The following is a 19,567-nucleotide window of genomic DNA, read 5'->3' as shown; positions in this document are numbered from 1 at the left end:
GGGCAGAAGAGGCAGTGGGGGTTAAGTGACTCACCCAGGGTCACACAGCTAGGAAGTATCTGAGACCAAATGTAAACCCAGGACCTCCGGACTTTGGTCCTGGCTCTCACTCTATTGAGCCTCCTGGCTGCCCCCACGTGTTCTCTTTAAGGTCCTTTCCAATTCTAAAATCCTCTGAACGTACAACGCATAAAGGAATCATAAGATGCCTTCTCTAACAGGATAAGCTGACTGTAAGTGGAGCTGGGCCGTGAACATAGTCGATGCAGACAAGAGATCTGATGGTTTCCATGCTTAGCCCTGGGTGAACTTTCTAGCTCCTTCCCACAGTGGTGCTTGGAGGTTTGAGAAGGTAGCCCAAGCCCAAGCCAGACACCAAAGCCTGGAGGATCAGAAGACTCATCCTCCTCCTTGGCTCTAGCCCAGAAGAAAGATGGGAGCCAGACGGGATCTGTATTGGCCAAGGCAGGGCATCTGGGCCCCATAGTTCAGGAAGTGCCCAGGCTCTCTCCCCTCCCCAAATCCTTCATCGACTAGCCCCAGCTTTGTGCCAATGTCTCTTCACCTCCATCTAGTGGTGATTTCAAGTCTAGGCTTTTGCTTGTAGCCCACAGGAAAGGGGGAAGAGGTAGAGTGATCCTAAGTAATATCAACAATGATAACCAGAATCGCTAACATTTATATAGCACTTACTGTGCTAGGTGCTTTACAATGATCATCTCACACGATTCTCACAACAGCCCAGGGAAGTGCTATCATTATCCCCATTTTTTACAGATGGGGAACCTGAGGCAAACAGAGGTTAAATGACTTGCCTAGGGTCATATAGCTAAATGTCTAAAGCTGGATTTAAACTCAAGTTTTCCTGCCTCCAGGCCCAGTGCTCTAGCCACTGCACCATCCAGCTGCCCTTCGATACTGGATTATTTTGCCATTTCCTTTTTCTCCAGCTCATTTTAAAGATGAGGAACTGAGGCAAACAGGGTTAAATGACTTGCTCAGGGCCACATAGCTAATAAGTGTCAGAGGCCAGATTAGAACTCAGGCAGAGGAATCTCCCTGATTCTAGGCCAGGCACTTTATCTACACTATCAGAGGTCCTCTCCTATTAAGTCCCATTCCTACATTTTACAGATTCCTCCTAAATCTTCCCAGAATTCCCACCAACTCCCTAGCTCCCAGTTACAATGAGGGAATCTCTTCATCATTTGAGCAGGATATATATTTACCTGGCTCCCCCAGGGTATAAAAGGGGGTAGAAAGGCACTAAAAAAGTATAATAGCCTCTAAACTTACTCCTAGAGGAAGTATTGTAGATAAAGGTCAATTCCCCAGTAGAGCAGAAGGGATATGGTCAGAGCTCTTATCTCCTGAGTTATGGCGGAGGAGAAACTGAGTTTGGAGTCAGAGGATCTGAGTGAGTTTGAGTCCTAGCACTGTCATGAGCTGTGTGGTCTTGGGAGAGCTATTTATCCCTCTGAACCTCAGTTGTCTCATCTGTCAAATGGGGATGCTGACACTACCAGTAGACACCACCAAAGAGAGATTGTGAGGACTGAATGAGATTATCTATAAAATGCCTTCTAACTCATAAAAGTGCCAGATGAAGGTGTCCATTCAAACATTTGCTAAGTGTCTATTATGTCTAGGGCATGCTGCTTAGCCCTGAAGGAGATATTGAGGATTTTTTTCCTTTAATTTTTAAATTCCATTTTCTTTTCTTTTCTGTTCTGAATTCTCTCCCCATTCCCTTTTCTTCCCCCCACCTCACCTACCACCACCTACTGAGAAAGCAGGAGAAACAAGACTTTAATGGTTTGGGATTATATATGGACATACAGAATTTAGACACAGAAGCTGCCTTCCTGGAGCTTTCAGGCTGGTAGGAAGCTAGATCACAATACACAATGTTATATTTTATGTGGAGTAGAGAGATACAAAATAATGAGCTCTATGAAGTCTGAGGGAAGGAGGTCCTTATTATAAGGGGTGAGGGAGACTTGGCACATAGTAGCTTTTTGGAGGCGGGGTTCTGGACTTGTGATAGTAGGCATTTCAGAAACATTTGTTGATTAAAAACTAATAGGCAAAGGGCAGTTAGGTAGCACAGTAGAGTTCCAGGTTTGGAGATGGAAGGTTCTGGGCTCAAACAGATTTGATCAAAACAGATCTCAGATTCTGCCAAGCTGTGTGACCCTAGGCAAGTCACTTAACTCCAATTGTGCAACCCTTACTTCTCCTCTGCCTTAGAACCAATATACAGTAAGGTAGAAGGTGAGGGTTTAAAAAATAATAATAATAGGCACTCTGGGGAAGTGGCTTAAGTTGGCCGGGGAGTCATGGAGACCTGGCTTTGGGGATGTTGGGGGAGGAAGGGTGGTCACTTTCTGGGTAAACTTCTAGGATAGAGACTAGAGTTTCCCTTCTTTCCCTGTAGGCCTGGCTGACTGAGATCCATGAATACGCACAGAAAGATGTGGTGCTTATGCTATTGGGAAACAAGGTAGGTGTCCATTGTGGCCTACACTGGACCTTGGCCGGGGAAAAAGCAGAGCTTGGCTATTTGGAGGTCTTGGCCCTAAGTCTTCCTGGCCAGCAGACTGTTTTTAGTATCTGTTGGCAGGTGATTGCCATTCAGACTCAGCTGAGCATTGCTTCCTTGATGGCTAGAAAGCCTTTTCTGTCCCTCAAGAAGCCCAGAAGGCCTCACTGCACTCTTATTCTTTGCACACCATTTTAGGTGGACTCTACCCAGGAGCGAGTGGTAAAAAGGGAAGATGGGGAGAAGTTGGCCAAGGTGAGCACACCTGTTGGGTGTTTAATTGGGGGGGGGGGGGGAGGGTGGATAGAAATAGGTCAACTAACAGAAATACTCAATGGCAGCAGTGAGCCAAGACCAGCTCTTGTTTATGTCCAGCTTGGTGACTTGGTCCTCTAGGAAATAGGATGACTCACTGTTAGAAACAAATATGCAAAGGCCCCAGTGGGCTGTTGACCAAACTCTAATTGCAGTGACCTATCTTGGTCCCAGATGATAAAACATACTTCCCTCCTCTTGCTAAAGAGGTGGGGGACTATGGATGTGGAATATTGAATTCTGTCAAATATGGTCAATCTGAGGGTAGGTTTTAAAGAAAAAACAGTAGTATAAGAATGCAAAATGGGACATATGAAGCCTGCTGTAATATCCCTGTGCTTGTAGCCAAGCCCATTGGCATGGAATACTAAGGCCTATGGCTGAGGAGGGAATTAAGAATTGACAGAGAAGCAACTAGGTGGCTCAAGGGATTGAGAGCCAGGACTTGAAACTGGGAAATTCTAGGTTCAAATATGGCCTCAGACATTTCCTAGCTGTGTCACTCTGGACAAATCACTTAACCTCCATTGCCCAGCCTTTACTACTCTGTTGTCTTGGAACCAGCCCTCATTACTGATTCCAAGATGGAAAGTAAAGGCTATTTTTTTTTTTAAAGTGGGGAGAAGAGACACAAAAAAAGCAAGCTCCTTAGTCCCTTGCCAAAAGACCCCAATTCTTGTATCAGGACTGGGTATGGAGAATGCTGGTCAGCACATCCTCCTCCTCTAACTTAGGCTGAGTAGAACTCATTGACAGATGTCCCTGGGACAGAATTCTTTTGAGTCTACAAATTCTCTGAATAGTCATGGGGAAGGCAGCTATTGAGAGTGAGGAATGATCTTAAGAGACCCCAGGGCTTTTGGTGGTGAACCATCCCCCTACCCTAAAGGCCCCCAGGATTATACAGGAGGGCCTGCCCGCCCGATGCTCTGCTCCCTTACCTCCCCTCCAGCTGGCAAGCATGTTTTGCAGGAGTATGGGGTGCCCTTCATGGAGACGAGCGCCAAGACAGGCCTGAATGTGGATTTGGCCTTTAAGGCCATTGCAAAGTAAGTGCCCTCTTTTTCCTCCCCCTCTCTATTTTGGGTCTTTCTTTCTGACTTGGACATGTGCATGGGAATGTTTATGGGGGTATGCACCAATTTTTTTTTGACTTGCCATTTTGTTCTTTGAAGATTTAAGACACTTCCTGTCCTTGGTGGCCTGGATCTACTGCTCATTTGCTCAAATAGGTTTTTAAGCTTTAGTCCTCCCCATGGCCCATGGCCCAGCCAGGCTTTCTCTGCCCATATCATTTACATTTTGGGGGGAAGAGAGGCCAACACTACCATTTGCATACATGCAAAGTATCTTATGGCAGTTATTGGCTTGACTCTTGCATGTATGTGCTCAAGCAAACTTGTCCGAGTCCAAAGATGAATGCTAGCTGGCACATTCTAGTTGCCTTCCATTTCTCTCTCCTTGCAGGGAACTGAAGCACAGGTCCATGAAGCTGCCCAGTGAACCCAAATTCAAATTGCATGACTATGTGAAGAGAGAAGTTCGAGGCTCAGGCTGTTGCCGCCCCTGACCTGGAGTTCCTCAAGCCTTTGAACCCTGCCCAGGGACAGGTGACTGTGCTCCAGTGCCCATGAGCCACCTTTCTTGTGGACAGTCTATGCATGTCTGTTGTGTGTCACTCTTTGTAAAGGTGAAAGAAGGGAGGTGCAGATAAAAGGACAGCAAACTGGGTGGGAGAAACGATTCTCCTAGAGGGAAAAGAACAGTGAAGGGAGATGACTTTGAACCAGCAAGGTTCTAGACCTGCCTGGAAACACGGTGCTGGGACAACTAGTTCCAGACTCAGTTCCTGGAATTAAGGTTCAGTAACTTCTCTTTTTGGCTGGTCAGGAAACTCATTCCCTGGCTCTGTAAGGTAATGCCGACAAAGGTACTGAATCTCATCGGTTTTGGATGCTCAGTGTGGCATGTTCCCTTCATAAAGCATCTCTCTTGACCAAATGAGTTTTGCCAAAGCTGTTTACAGACAGAAGATAAAAGGGTCAGCCCTAAAAAGGACATGCCTTTGTCCTTGTCCAGCTGCTCACTGTAGGTTACTGGCTTTTCCAGGAAAAAAAAAAATTGTAATTTCAACCAATTGGCTTTCCCACATGTTAACTCACTGGCTTTCAATGAACTTGAGTTTCACCCACCACATGCAGGGGTCCAACTTGGCAAATTTCCATAATAGGGGCACTGGTTCCCTGAATTTTTGCTGCTGTTCCTCCCTAATATCTTCCAATGTGTGGTTTCTATCCTGTTTTTTATTTATTTGATTTCTCAAGGTTTCTTTTGAAATCCCTCCTTATAAAGCTATTGAGTATAAAGAGAAAGGTTGTGGTTTCCCAAAATTTGTTGGAATGGACAATCACGGAAGAGCCTCAAGATTTGCTTTCATTATAATGCCAGAAAACAAAGTTACAGATGAATTTCAGACTCATCTACTGTTCAACTATTCCACAAAGGTAGGGCTTATATTTCCCCACTACCAGGGTACCCAGGATTAAAGTTCAAGTGGAACCTCCAAGAGGGTAAACAGGGCTAAATTGTCCCAAGTAGAATTGGGAACACTAGCATTTCAATATTATTTCTCTCCTTCCCTCGCACCTTTGGGGAGGTCTCAAGTTTGGAACCCTACTCTGCTGACCAAATGGGACTCTAGTTTTGTGTTTAGTGGACCTGATGGACCTGTATCCTTTGGACTATTAGATTGTGAGCTCTTTGAGGGCAGGGACCACCTTTTGCCTTTTTTGTATTCCCAGTGCTTAACAGAGTGCCTGACACTTAGTAGGCACTTAATCATTGACAAAAACCTGAGCTGCCCTGAATGCTGGCAAACTGGAATAGAAGATGTAGTTCCAGTCTGAGTGCCAATCTCCACTCTTGCTAAGAGGATAAATGTACACAAGGTTTGTATTTATCCTCTTTATTCCTTGAGGTGATAAATAAGTTTAGGAACCAGGTATAGATAATAAAGATAACCTACATGGTAGTACTTTGAGGTATTTTCCTATTAGGAATTGAGAAACAGCATCTTTTTTTTTGGTGTTCTTAAATAGGATAAGGTCATGGGTAATGACCTTAAATTAACTTACAAATGTAGTTTTTTAAAGTTTCTAAATATATTCTTGTCATCCCAATCAAGCCTCTCAATAATCCTCAAATAGGCAAGGTTTTCCATTTATGGGTGATAAATCAGATTCATATTATCCAAGATGGTCACCCAGCTGGCCCTTAAACCAAGTCTCCCAATTCTTCCCCATGGTGAAGCCTGTTAAAATAGGCTCAGCCACAAGGCTATTTTTCCCCCTTAATGGAAAGAGAACTGTTCTCTCCTTCACAAGAATACATTCCAGTTAAGACAAACTGAAAAACAAAACCCTGTTTTCACTGACTTAAACAGTACCATCACTTGAAACCATTTGGTGGGGCTTGGAAATAAAATGATACTGGGGGTATGCTATTGAAACAAGTCTAAGAGGAGCCTTATTCACCAGCAAACTCCATTTATGTGGAGACTGCATAGAATATTTTATAGGTAATTAGGAAACAATTCTCTAATTTACCAAGTCTAATTTGGAATACTGGTCGAAAATGTGGGCTCTGATCAAGTTTCAGGGCCTCACCAAAAAAAGACCTGAACATTAAGGGTAACAAGGTCCTGAAATTATTTCTATTTAATCAAGTCACCTTGATGGTAACAGTGTAATGACTGAATTTCACAGGAGCTTAAATAGCATAAGACAGCATCCACACCAGGAAAGTAGACTGAAGAGTAAGAAACAAAGCTTTTGCCTTGTATTAAAAAAGGTTCATTAGTATCAACAGCTGTAAATTCAGTGGTCATGCTATATTCTGTCTGATGATAGCTTTTATATCATGAAGTGCTGCTGAGACAAAAATGGAAGTTCCCCTGACCTTGTACAAACTTCTTGTTGGCCCTTCTGTTCATGGATATTATATTCTATAATGCTGTCAATAAACGTTTCTTGGGTTTTTTAAGAGCAATGTTGTGTTTTGTGTTTGGCACATAAATTTTAAAAATTAAAACTATGGCAAATCAAGATAACTTATGACTCAAGGTAAAGATTAAACTTTCTACCAAGGGCATGCAGTAAAAGGGATATGCCCACTCAAAACCTGCTTCCAACCTAAATTGTGTACTTACCCTTTTGCTTCCTTGTAATAGTTTAAATGGCAACCTCCCAAAAAGACTGCCCAAGAGCTCACTCGTCTCCATAAATAATTCACAAGAGGATGAACATAAATTTGGCTCCATATGCCATTTCTAGTTGGCACATAGTCCAGGAAAATTTGAAGGGCACAACTCGTAAGGGACTGCTGTAAATGGCCTATCTCTTTCTAGGACTAGCCAGGAAACAAGAACAGCAAAAGAAATGCATTTCCTGTGTTTTAAAAAATACTTCAAAACAAATACTGGTCTATTATGATCTTAGGCAAATCAATTGAAGGAAAGTGGGATGAAGGGGGAAGTAATATAATAGACCTGTGATGGCAAACAGAGCATAAACAGACCCTTCTGTGGACACAGGAGCCAGAGTTGCTCCCTTCCCTCTCTCCACTGAGCCTCCCCACCCTCTGCTAGAACAGCCCTATCGAAGTGTGTGTGAGTGTGTTCCGGTATGCAGTTTCTAATAGCTGTAATAGATCTTCCAAACTCTTAAGAAAATCGATCACTCAGAAGGCAATGAAAATCATATCATTTGCGGGGGAAGCTACATGGCTCAGAAGATTGTAGAGGAGATTCTCATTCAACTATGGACTGTACTACTATAGCCACTGAGATCCCTTATGTTTCTGATATTTCATGTTTGAATGTTTTTCAGTAATGCCTTCCTCTTCATGACCCTTATTTGGAGTTTTCTTAGCAGATACTGGAGTGTTTTTGCCATTTCCTTCTCCAGCTCATTTTACAAATGAGAAACTGAGACAAAAGGGTTAAGTGACTTGTTCAGGATCACACAGCCAGTATAGTATGTGAGGTTCAACTTGAACTTGGGTCTTCCTGACTCCAGGCCCATCACGACTCTTCCACTGAGCCACCAAGCCTATAGTTTAACAGGTCTTGTCCAATATAAATATCAATGGCGCATACAGTGATAAGATGCCAGAAAGTAGCAATTTACCAATTTTCATTTTATTCAGAACTTAAACATACAATTATAACATGATATAATATATATCAAAACAGTAATCAGTGGATGCCAATAATACAAACTAGGAATACCGTCTAAGCTTGAGCTCAGACATAAGTTCCTTGCAAACTCAAACATGCCAGGTAACTGCATTAAGCATGGCATAGTTGGAAGTGGTATATAGAAAGGTGAGTAATGTCCTCCCTCTCCCCAATTTCCCTAACATTGGTAGGGAAACAAGTATTGTAAGTGTATAAATATATATCATATAACAGAAATTATATATTTAATTAAGACACAGGGCAATAGATTGAGGGAGAAAGGATAAACAGTCCAAAAGAGAACCACCATCATCTCTGCTAACTGATTGCCCTGGAATTTGCCCATGGACATATTTGAACAGACTCCATTGTGGGACTATGCCTGTAAAGGCCACAAGCCAGAGACAGAAATGAATTCTTTCTGACCAATTTTAGCTCTTGTCAGAGTCTAATCAAATGCCTCTTTTATGGCAGGTGCCCCTTTACTGCTACTATGGAATTACTTCTTTTCACTAGTTTATCTATATGCATTCTGCCAAAATGTGTTAAGAGTATAGGGTTTTCCCAGCTCTAAATCTTTAACTTACCAACAACACAGAATAGAAATGCAGAGAAATTTATTGTAGCTTGCTATCTTCGTGGAATCTAGAAATGAAAAAGATCCACCACATATTTAGAAGGAACACTTGATAGGCTGATAATTTTCTGCCACCCATTTTTCAATTCATGCCCAATGAATTGTAATCTTTATTGAGCCTCAGGGTTGCTATATAATCAAACTGCATATGCAGGTTTCATACGAGGTGTCAGAAATGTAAATGTCTCATCATCGGCTCAGATTATCACAAAAATAAAAATATTAAAAAGTCTGACCTGTTTGGTACTAAGTTCATCCACAGCATAGGGTATACCTAAAAGTATAAACAGTGCAGTTATTACCTACAATTCACCTGAATAAAACTCTTAAATAAATTGCAGTTGCAGAATAATTGACAAAATATGCAGCCTCAGATCTTAAGCATAATCAAGTATTGGTACTGGCAATACTCATACGAGGTGTCAGAAATGTGGATTTCATCATTGGCTACCGAGATGTGGCAAATGGCCCAAGATAATTAAGTGGAGTTCACTAAGGGGTAGATGCTTATTTTAGAGAAGGAGAATACTTTCAATTGTAATTGTGGAACTTCTGGGGCCTGCTGAGATCAGGTAAGCTGTTAACTTAAAACAGAAAAAATGATATCCCTAGGGCTAATATTTTCCTTCAGTGTTCTCCCACTAGATGGCAGCAAATAAACGGAATACTAACAGCTCTCTAAAAAGTCAGTCCTGAACTCAATCCAACCATTCTGGATGGAAATTTGGAACTATGCCCAGAGAGTGCTAAAAGACTGCCTCCCCTTCCATCCAGCCATACCATTGCTGGGTTTGTACCCCCCCAAAGAGATCATACATAAAAAGGCTTGTACAAAAATATTTATAGCCGCGCTTTTTGTGGTGGCAAAAAAAAACTGGAAAACTAGGGAATGCCCTTCAATTGGGGAATGGCTGAACAAATTGTGGTATATGCTGGTGATGGAATTCTCTTGTGCTCAAAGGAATAATAAACTGGAGGAATTCCATGTGAACTGGAAAGATCTCCAGGAATTGATGCAGTGAAAGAAGCAGATTGCTACACTGTGGTAAAATAGAATGTAATGGACTTCTGTACTAGCAGCAATGTAATGACTCAGGACAATTCTGAGAGATTTATGGAAAAGAACACTACCCACATTCACAGGAAGAACTACAGGAATGGAAACAAAAGAAAAACAACTGTCTGAACACATGGGTTGAAGAGGACATGATTGGGGATTTAGACTGGAAAGGATCACACCAAAGCAACTATCAATTATATCATCAATTATATGTAAATAAGTCTTGATTAACCAAATGTGCGTTGGCAGGAGGGGGGGGATGAAGGGGAAATTAAAACATAAATCATGTAACCATGGAAAATTTTAATTAAAAAAAAGTTTAGGGGCAGCTGGGTAGCTCAGTGGAGTGAGAGTCAGGCCTAGAGACAGGAGGTCCTAGGTTCAAACCCGGCCTCAGCCACTTCCCAGCTGTGTGACCCTGGGCAGGTCACTTGACCCCCATTGCCTACCCTTACCACTCTTCTGCCTAGGAGCCAATAACAGAAGTTAAGGGCTTTAAAAAAAAAATATTTAAACTAAAAAGTCACACTCAAGATTACTCGCCCAGTCTAATTTCCCTAACTAGGTAGATATTGAGCTGCTCCACCTGGGCACCCAGGGATATCTGGTCCTAGCAGTTTACTAAAGAGCCTACTATGCTCTTTATATATATAAATATATATATATACTGTGCTAAGGTACTAGGATTACAAAGGTCAAAGCCAATCCCTGCTCTGTACCTAGTTCCTCTAGTCTGGATCGTCTGGAGCAAAGTTCTAAAACTTTGGGGCCCGAGACCATGAACTACTCTCGAGCAACGAAAACGTGTTTGTTCCCACACGCCCCAAGTTTAGGGGGAGGTGGAAAGGAATTCTCATTCTCAGTTTAAGAGCAGGATTCCCGGAGTCCCCAATCAATCAGTAAATGATCTTAATCTCCAAATCGCAGAACCAGGCCTCCCGCAGAGCAAACAAAAATTCTAAATAAGTGAAAATGCTTTTTGGGGTCGGGAGAGGGAAGACTGGCAAGTTTCGGTCTCTTTCTCCAAATTTCCCAAGCGGTCGGGCAGCGAAAAAGGAGCAGTGTAATCCCTTTAAGATTTGTTCCCATGCCTATAGTAGTGGGAGCCCGCCCACGTGGCCTGCGCTGGCCCAGAGGCCCCGCTCACCTCGTCAGTCTGGTGGCCTTGCCGCCGCGGCAAAGCTCCACCTACGAGAGAATGGGTCATTTTGGCCGTCGCTCCTAGGACCTATGGCAAGGTAAGGAAAGAAGGGCCGCGAACTCCGAGCCGAAAGGGGCCAGATCCAAGCTGAAATTCACAGCAGGACAACACTAATCCTACCTCCGACAGGAGGTCGCGCAAGTCCGGGAAAGAAAGAGAAGCCCGCCTTACTGGCTTTTATAGAGGACCAGCTTCCTAGCTTCGCAATTGGACTAGCTCTAACGGAAGTACCCGCCCACCAATGCCCCTTGGCCCTCGGCCCCGTGGTTTCCGCAGCTCTCAGGCTCACTGGCAGTCAATTTCGATTCTAGTTCGCCAATCTGACGCTAGCTAGCGTGCTTTCTCAGCAGGGCCACTTCCAACCACGAGAACAGAACCTTTGCCCTTCTATTGGGTCTGATTGGGACGGCCGGTGAACCAAAGCCAATAAAAATCCAAATTGTAACATAGAGTGATTTTGCTATCTCCAATCACGACTGGTTACGCATGTGCCACCGGGAATTGTAGTTTTCTTCAAGGAATCCTCTTCAGAGGCGACCGAGGTCGATGAGGCGAAAGGACTACAAGTTCCAGAGAGCGCGGTTTCCGCGCGGTTCCGGCTTCGCGCACCCCGCCCCCTTCCCGGCAAGAGGGGGAGGAGGACTAAGGGGGTCACTATGTGCCCGGAGGAAGGGGCTTGTTCCGCCACCTTCGCTTTCGGGCAGCAGCTGACCGGTGAGTCCCCACGGGGCAGCATACGCTGGGCCAGACACTTTTGGCGTTTGATGGGCTGCATGTTCCCCGAGGACCTGGCAGCCGCCCTTAACTGTCACAGATTACGAGAAAGGGATTTGGAGGAGGTCGGGGCCACCCCAGGACTGGGAGGGGGCGTCTAGCCGCCTCTAGCTGGGTTGGTGGGATCTGGCCGTCCCATCTTTGAGAGAAGTGGGCGCTGTCACGTTCTTCGAGACTGAGGATGGGGTGGTCAGGGTCCTTGGCCCGTCGCTCACTGAAAAGAGAGAACTAGGCTAGAGGCTGGAGAGTCAGCGCTGCCCCTCACTTCTCAGGATCATCACAAGCTTGGGGAAGGGCTAAGACTAGCAGGACCCTCGCAGGCTGTGGCAAGATTAAGCTTGTCTCAGACTTAATGAAGGGGATCAGGCAGTGGGGTCAAAACTGTTCAAGGATGGGGATGGGATGCTGTAATAACAGGCTGGAGAGGAAAGATAAAGCGGAATTTCAGGCTGGAGTGGGTTGGGACATTATTGGATTAAGAAAAGAGGATGGTCATTGTCTTCACCTACTGGTTGGTGGGTACAGCCCATTCATAGCCTTGGGAGGAGGATGAAGCAGGGCCACTACAGATTTGTTTGGGAGAAGTAGTGGTTAGAGCTACTATGGCATTAGGAAGGGGTAAATAGATAAAGATCCTAACAGGCTGGAGGCTGAGCTACCAAGGCTTCCCTAACTTGGGAATGGGGAGAAGAAATCTTTTCTATCCCAGGTTGAGATTACATGTTTTTTTTGTTTTGTTTTGTTTTGTTTTGTTTTGTTTTGTTAATTTTAAACCCTTAACTTCTGTGCATTGACTTATAGGTGGAAGATTGGTAAGGGTAGGCAATGGGGGTCAAGTGACTTGCCCAGGGTCACACAGCTGGGAAGTGTCTCTAGGCCTGGCTCTCAATCCACTGAGCTACCCAGCTGCCCCGATTACATGGTATTTTTGAGGAGCTATGTGGTCTGGGCTGTCTCTGTATGAAAATGCAGATCCTTTAAACTGAATTATATCTAGACTGTTAACTGGTCTAAGCCATTGCCAAAGTATGTGTGAGTTAGCAGCCTGGCACAGGGCATGTAGAGATAATAAAGTGACAGACTGGAGCTATTCCCCCTAGGGCCCTGACCTTGATACCTTTCCAGAGGTGTAGGTGTTATCAGCCTTCTGACTTTCAGACTTGAATGCTGCATCCTGTGTAATACTCAATTGAAGGTGGGAAATGCTTCTCTATTTCCCATTTCTGAGGTTGCATTCATAACTCTGAACCCTCACTTCACTGAAGTGCAGTAATTGTGTTGGGAATTAGTAGTCCGTGATTCTCTCTCTCCATTGGAATGCCAAAGCTTCAGTGAATTTTCACTTTCTCTCCCAAACAGATCCCATAGGCTATGATAATCCTTTCCTGCAGGTCTTTTTAGCAGATGTTTCTGGGCTCTGGGGCCAACTTTACTTCCCAGAGTTTTTCCTTCCTTTTTCTGGCTGTGTGGCACTCATCCTTCTGACTTCTCTCTTCCTGTCCTTCTCCCTCAGGAATTTCTTTTGCCTGTTTGTTCCTTCCTAACTTGAGTAAGTGACTCTTCAATAAACATTTCAGTTTCTCAAATGTCCTGTAATTCAGTCCTGACATCCTTTTGGTTTCTTTCTGCTTCTGAGCATCTGTCCAATATAATCTTCTTTTCTATCAAAGAGAAGGCTTCCTATTTATATTTCCCCCTTGAATACCTCTCTGCCATAAAGGACTGACTCAGACATCGCCTCTGAAACTCCATGATACCTTTATTCTAACTTCTAAAGGCTTTTGTTGGCTGAAAATAGTAGCAATTAAGAAATAATCAAATATAATTTTTCTGGGACAGGTAGGTAGGTGAGTAGATAGAGATCCAAGCCTGTAGACAGGAAGATCTGAATTCAGATTTGGACTCAGACACTTCCTAGCTGTGTGACTCTGGGGCAAGCCACTTAACCCCAATTGCCTAGTTATTACTACTCTTCTGCCTTAGAACCAATAGGTACAGGTTTAAAAAAAATAAAACAAAAAGAGCTATAATAAATTTTTTTGTACAAAAAAATAATAATAAAAAAAAAGCTTGTCAACTCCCATCTTCTCTTTCGATTAGCACTATGACTCAGGGCTACACAAGCTGATGATTGAACTGGTCTACAAACTTCTGCCCTGCCTTATAGCTAGTCCTTGATGGTTTCTCAATGTCTAGTTCCTCTAATGCATAATTGTATAACCTTTTCCTTAGCTCTTTGCTTTTATATAATTTGCTCCTTGCTTTTCTATAAGTCATGTTTGTAGAGGGCTTTAAGATCTACAACGTACACCTTCCTCCCTGTCAGCTTAGTGAGGTAGGTAGCACAAATATTATTTCCCCCCCTCCCCCCATTTTCCCCCAAGTATTGTTATCCTGGTTTTTCAGATGAAGAAACTGAGATTCAGAGATATAAAATGGCCTGCCAAGATCACCTGGCTAAGGAGTATCAGAGCTGCGATTCAGACCCAGGCCTCTCCTATCTACAGGTTTAGAATTCTTTCTGTTGCTCAGTGAATGCCTCTGGTTCCTATATCACTCAGCCATAATTCTCCCCAGTTTCATGCTTCTCTGCTAATCTCTTTCACTGTATCTTTAAAACCTTACCCTTTTGTAAATAAACTCCATTTCATCCTCTTATAACCACCTGGAACTAAAGGAAACCTGGTTTTCCCCTGGCAACATAACATTTACCTCTCAAGTACTGGTCACACTTCTCATGGTCTCAAACTGTTACAGTCTGGAGGAAGAGTTGGCATATTTTTTGTTCCTCTGATTTTTGTTTTCTCACAGTTACTCAATAGTTTCTTCTTTTTAGAATTTCATGCCATCTGCAGACCTGAATTTAAGTAGTTGCTCTACTATTTACCACTTATGTGACCTTTGCTTCCCATCTCTGGACCTCAGACTCCTGTCAAATGGGAGAGTTGTTTTTGTTTTTGTTTTTGTTTTGTTTTGTTTTTAAACCCTTATCTTCCATCTTGGAGTCAATACTGTGTATTGGCTCCAGGGCAGAAGAGTGGTAAGGGTAGGCAATGAGGGTCAAGTGACTTGCCCAGGGTCACACAGCTGGGAAGTATCTGAGGCCAGATTTGAACCTAGGACCTCTCTAGGCCTGGCTCTCAATCCACTGAGCTGCCCAAATGGGAGAGTTTTAATAGTTGATCTCAGAGCTCCTTTTCAGCTGTAAGTTTTGTCATTTCTTCTCATCTCTATTATTTATTTACGGGAGACTTTCCCATCTTCCTCTTGTGATCTCAGTACCCATTTTAGTTCTTCACTTCAGACTATATCTGCTGGAATCCTTATTAATAGCTGTCAAATCCAGTGGTCTTTTCTTAGGCCTTTTCTGTTCCAGTTGATCCCGTTGATTGTGTACCTTTCTGCAATGGAAAGAATGCTGGATTTGTAGTCAAAAGCTCTAGGTTCAAATCCTAGCTCTAACACTTTTTTGTGTTACATTGAATAAATCACTTAACCCCTCTAAGCCTCAGTTTTCTCTGAAAAATGTAAGGGTTGGACTACGTGACCTTTAGAGTCCCTTCTAGCTCTTAAAAAAAAATGCAACTAGGATCTAAATGATGGTATTTTCTTTTCCCAGATTTCTGTGACATTGCCATATCAGCTCACTTGCTTCTCTGGTTGCTTCCTTCTCAGTCTCATTTTTTCATTTCTCTTCTCACAATACAAATTTGGACATTCCCAAAGACTTTCTTCCCTAAACTTCTCTCTCTTTTCTTCTCCTCCTTCTCCTCCTCCTCCTCTTGCCTAGGGTCACATAGCTAGGAAGTGTTTGAGTACAGATCTTCCTGATTGTAGGCATAGTGCTCTATCCATTGAGCCATCTCAATATCATCTCTCCATCAATGATCTTATCCATTCCTATGGTTTCAATGAGCATCTCTGCCACTGTACTCAGGATCACCCCATTTTCAGTCCTACATATTTAACTGTCTGCTGTTATCTCAGACTCAATATGTATGAAACTGAATCCACTGCCTTCTCCCCCAAACCTACTCTTTCTAACTTCCCATCTATTGATTGCACTACCATGTTCCTAGTCACCCATTGAGCCGTTTCCAATTATTCTCTCTCTTTTGCCCTTTCATATCCAATCACTTACCAAGTTCTGTTGTTTCTACCTCTTCATCATAGCTTCCTCATTGGTCTCCCTACATCAAGGCTCTTTTCTTTCCAACCCATTTTTCTACCATGGCCACTTCTAGTGGTTAAGTCTAGTCAAGTCACTCCTCTACTTGAGCAATCTTAAAAAGGCATGGAATAGGAAAGAGAGTGCTGGAGTTGGCATCAGGCAAATCTGAGTTTTAATTCTACCTCTGACATGAGTTGTATGATCAAAGGCAGTTCATTTGATATTTTTCAGCCCCATTTTCCTCACTTGTAGATTGAGGTTGTCTAAATGATTCTCATACTTTTTAGCCTCGGGACCCTGTTATACTCTTAAAAGTTGAGATGGAGGAGGTATGAGAGAGAATTTGGAACTTAAAAAGGATTACAAATAATGAGTGAAAGCTGGAAGAGGAAAAAAATATTGAAGACTCCCCCAACATTTTTTTTCTATGGATTATGCCTATCAGTAAATACCAAATTAGAAATTAAAACATCTTATTATTATTATGAAAATGGTTTTAACTTTAAGCCCCTCCTGAAATGGTCTCAAAGACTCTCAGGGGTCTCTGGACCAAACTTTGAAAACTACTGACATAGATCAGTTAATAAACAAATATTATGTGCCAGGCACTATACCAAGTACTGGAGATACAAAAAGATGAAAAAGGCAGTTAGTGCCCTCAAGGAGCTCACCATCTAATGGAAGAGACAATATTCAAGCAAATATATACAAATAAGCTCTGTACAGGGTAAATAGGATTAACAGAGGGAAAGCACTAGAATTAAGAGGGATTAGGAAAGGCTTCCTATAGAAATAGGAATTTTAGTTGGGGTTTAAAAGAAGCCAGGTAGTCCAGTAGATGGAGATGAGGAGGGAAAGCATTCCAGGCATGGAGACATCCAGAAAAATGTGCAGTGGAACAGCCAGAACAGTATCACTAGACAAAGAGTATGTGGAAGGAAGCAAGATGTAAGGAAACTAGGATATGAAGGGTTTCAAATAGTGAATAGAGGATTTTTCATTTGATCCTGGAGGTAATAGGGAGCCACTAGAGTTTGTTGAGTAAAAAGGTTGTTTGAGTAGCAGAGTGGGGGTCTCTTAGGACCTTAGGTGATCTCTGTGTTCCTTTCTAGCTTGAAATCATTGAATCTGTGTACTTTGCAATCTGTGTAATTTGCAACTTAAAATCCTGTATCGATATTTATCATTATTAATAATGTGCCAGGCACTGTACCAATTATTTCAGGATTTAAAGCCCTTCTCAGACTGGCTTTCACCTACCTTATCAGCCTTATTTCACAAAGATTATTTACAGGCAAGCTATACTACTCATCTTTTCCTTGGCCTCACCCTGCCCTCTCCTGTTTTTATGTATTTGTGTATGGCATCCTCATACCTGGAATAGCTAAAATCCTTCTCTTCCCTCAGAACCCAGCTCAGGTGCCATCTCTTCCTTGAAACCTTTTCCCTTTCTGGTTATGATTCCTCCCTCCCTTTAATTTTCCCAATTTGACCTCATCTGCTCATCTAGTACTTTCTAATTCATATTTATTTATATACAAGCATTATACCCTTACTGCATTATGAATTTCTTGGGGGTGATGTTGTTTTTCACTTTTGTATAACCAGATATAATAGGCATTTAATATTAATTGTATTGGTCAGTAGATTAGTATTCAAGAAATGTGGATGAAAGTTGTAAGACTTCTTTCTATTGGGTGCAAGAGCCCACTTTATTGTGTTTGCTAAAATGCTACTCTTCTTGAACATTGAATAGGACCTGAAGTGACATCAATTGCTAACAAAGAAGAAAGGTTGTCCTATTTTGATGCTGAAAGGAACTCTATGCCTCTCCCTCCCTTTGTTGTGCCCTTAGCCTGCCCTAGAGAAAACCTTCAGAAACCACTAAAGGAGGCCTTCAGTCTCTAGATATAGAAGACAAGCTGTTTTGGTCAGATTCTAAAAGGCCCACCCCCTGAATACTTCACACAAGTATGACTGGCTGCTCGAAGCCAGTCAAGCCATTCTAGGACTGGAATCAGGAGGTCCTGGGTTCAAATCTGGCCTCAAGACATTTCCTAGCTGTATGACCCAGTGTAAGTCACTTAACTCTAACTGCTTAGCCCTTATCACTCTTCTGCTTTGGAATCAATATTTAGTATCTATTCTGAGACAGAAGGTAAGGGTTTTAAGAAAAAAAGATGAAAGTTCTAGGAAGAATTCATCAATGGGAGCAGGGGCCATTAGGGGCAGGGGAAACTAGTTGCAATCAGGTCTGGGCCAGGTTTGGTTGTGATGGGAATAGAAAAGGAACTAATGTGAAATTGTATAGGAGAGAGTTGGAGCTGGAGGTTGAGAAAAGGGTAACAAGTGGTGCCACTGATAGAATTTAAAGTTGAGAGTTGAAGGGATCCCCCTGAGGCACCTGCCTTCTCTAGGCCGGTCTGCAGTAAACTGGGCTTTATGCTATTCCAGGAGAGATGACTCACTGGAGACTAGAAGAATGAATGAAAATCAGAGATTTTTGCTGCCATTCAGTTGAATTGCCTTCAGGGTATGTGGGCAATGGGCCAGAGAAGTGCCTAGATACAGCTGCCCAGACACACACTGTATGTTCCAGGGAAGAATGTTGGGGTAAGAGGAATCTAATGGCACATCTGGGAGAAAGTCTGTGTTTATGTTGCCATGGGAACCTCATGTTTCTATAGTATTTGGAACCTTTGCTCATGGGCCCCATTGACATACAGCTGCCTCTTGGGGGATGTGGGGTGGCAGCCAGCACACTGCCTCATCGAAGGTGAGGAACGTCTTGGCCAGGGTACCAGGTCAGACTGTTCGTTCCAATAGAAGGAACCCTCTGGGATCATCCTCAAGTCCCACGTGCAGCTCGTGGGGCCTCTGGAAGGAATCCAGCAAGCACAGCCTCCCACCTGGAGCTCTGTTTAGCTGTCTTTGAAGTCAGACCAGAGTCCACCCAGCTGGGAGCTGATGTTTTCACCAGGCCAGCCTCCACCCCTCAGGCTGATTGCTGCCAAACGTGCAGCTTAATTATGGTTCCAGCTCTCAGCACTTGCTGTTCTCTGGAAAATGTCAAGTCACTAAGACCCACCTGCATGCAAGCTGGACACATTGGAGGCTTGGGGCAAGAAGCGCATTCTAAAGTCCCTTCTCCTTCTCTGGTAGACCAGGCAGCCTGTGACCCTAACACCAGGCAGCTCTGTTCCAAATATTCAGCCTCATGAAGAATGTTGAGAGTCTTCCCTTCAAGATTCACTTGATTTCTGAGGCCCAAGCATGAAAGTACAAATTCCAGCCAAGACAGACCAGGAACTATTGGGCTCCCCTTGGAACTACAAACTATATTAGGTCCTAGATGGTTCTAATGATCTGGGACTGAAAGAGACCTCAAAGCAGGTCCACATCCTCAGATTCTCATAAGGATAGTACATATCAGTAAGCATTTATTAAGTGCCTACTGTGTGCCAGGCCCTGTGCTAAGCACTAGAGATACCAAAGTAGGCAAAAGACAGTCTGCCCTCCAATAACTCACATTCTAATGTTAGGAACTGTATCTGTAACTTCATTGGTAGAGGAAACTACTGGATGAGGGAACTCTCTCTAGTGAGGAAGGTCAACACCTTCTCTGTAGTCT

General features: G+C 43.2%; 1 protein-coding gene, 1 long non-coding RNA gene and 2 other non-coding genes across 4 annotated transcripts in view; 1 reads left to right on the top strand and 3 right to left on the bottom strand.

Annotated features, from left to right (window-relative positions):
- The window catches only part of RAB26 (RAB26, member RAS oncogene family), a 30,450-nt gene extending 26,023 nt beyond the window's left edge, over positions 1–4,427 (top strand). The window contains exons 6-9 of the mRNA XM_044657086.1: positions 2,438–2,503; positions 2,741–2,797; positions 3,830–3,906; positions 4,325–4,427. Coding sequence (XP_044513021.1) covers positions 2,438–2,503; positions 2,741–2,797; positions 3,830–3,906; positions 4,325–4,427 — 303 coding nt within the window. The remainder of the gene's footprint in view (positions 1–2,437; positions 2,504–2,740; positions 2,798–3,829; positions 3,907–4,324) is intronic.
- Positions 4,428–8,118: 3,691 nt separating this feature from the next.
- Positions 8,119–11,123, bottom strand: LOC123230900. The gene is made up of 3 exons (XR_006505092.1): positions 10,938–11,123; positions 8,967–9,004; positions 8,119–8,738 (listed from the first exon to the last, which is right to left on the bottom strand). It is a non-coding gene; the product is annotated as an uncharacterized LOC123230900 (long non-coding RNA).
- LOC123232788 lies at positions 8,846–8,928 on the bottom strand. Its single transcript, XR_006505293.1, has one exon. It is a non-coding gene; the product is annotated as a small nucleolar RNA SNORD60 (small nucleolar RNA).
- Positions 9,096–9,179, bottom strand: LOC123232789. The gene has a single exon (XR_006505294.1). It is a non-coding gene; the product is annotated as a small nucleolar RNA SNORD60 (small nucleolar RNA).
- Positions 11,124–19,567: the final 8,444 nt, after the last annotated feature.

The sequence above is a fragment of the Gracilinanus agilis genome, chromosome 1, assembly GCF_016433145.1.
Source record: "Gracilinanus agilis isolate LMUSP501 chromosome 1, AgileGrace, whole genome shotgun sequence".
NCBI lineage: Eukaryota > Metazoa > Chordata > Mammalia > Didelphimorphia > Didelphidae > Gracilinanus > Gracilinanus agilis.
Note: the sequence above shows the minus strand (reverse complement) of the source record. Positions and strands in the feature narration are given on the sequence as shown.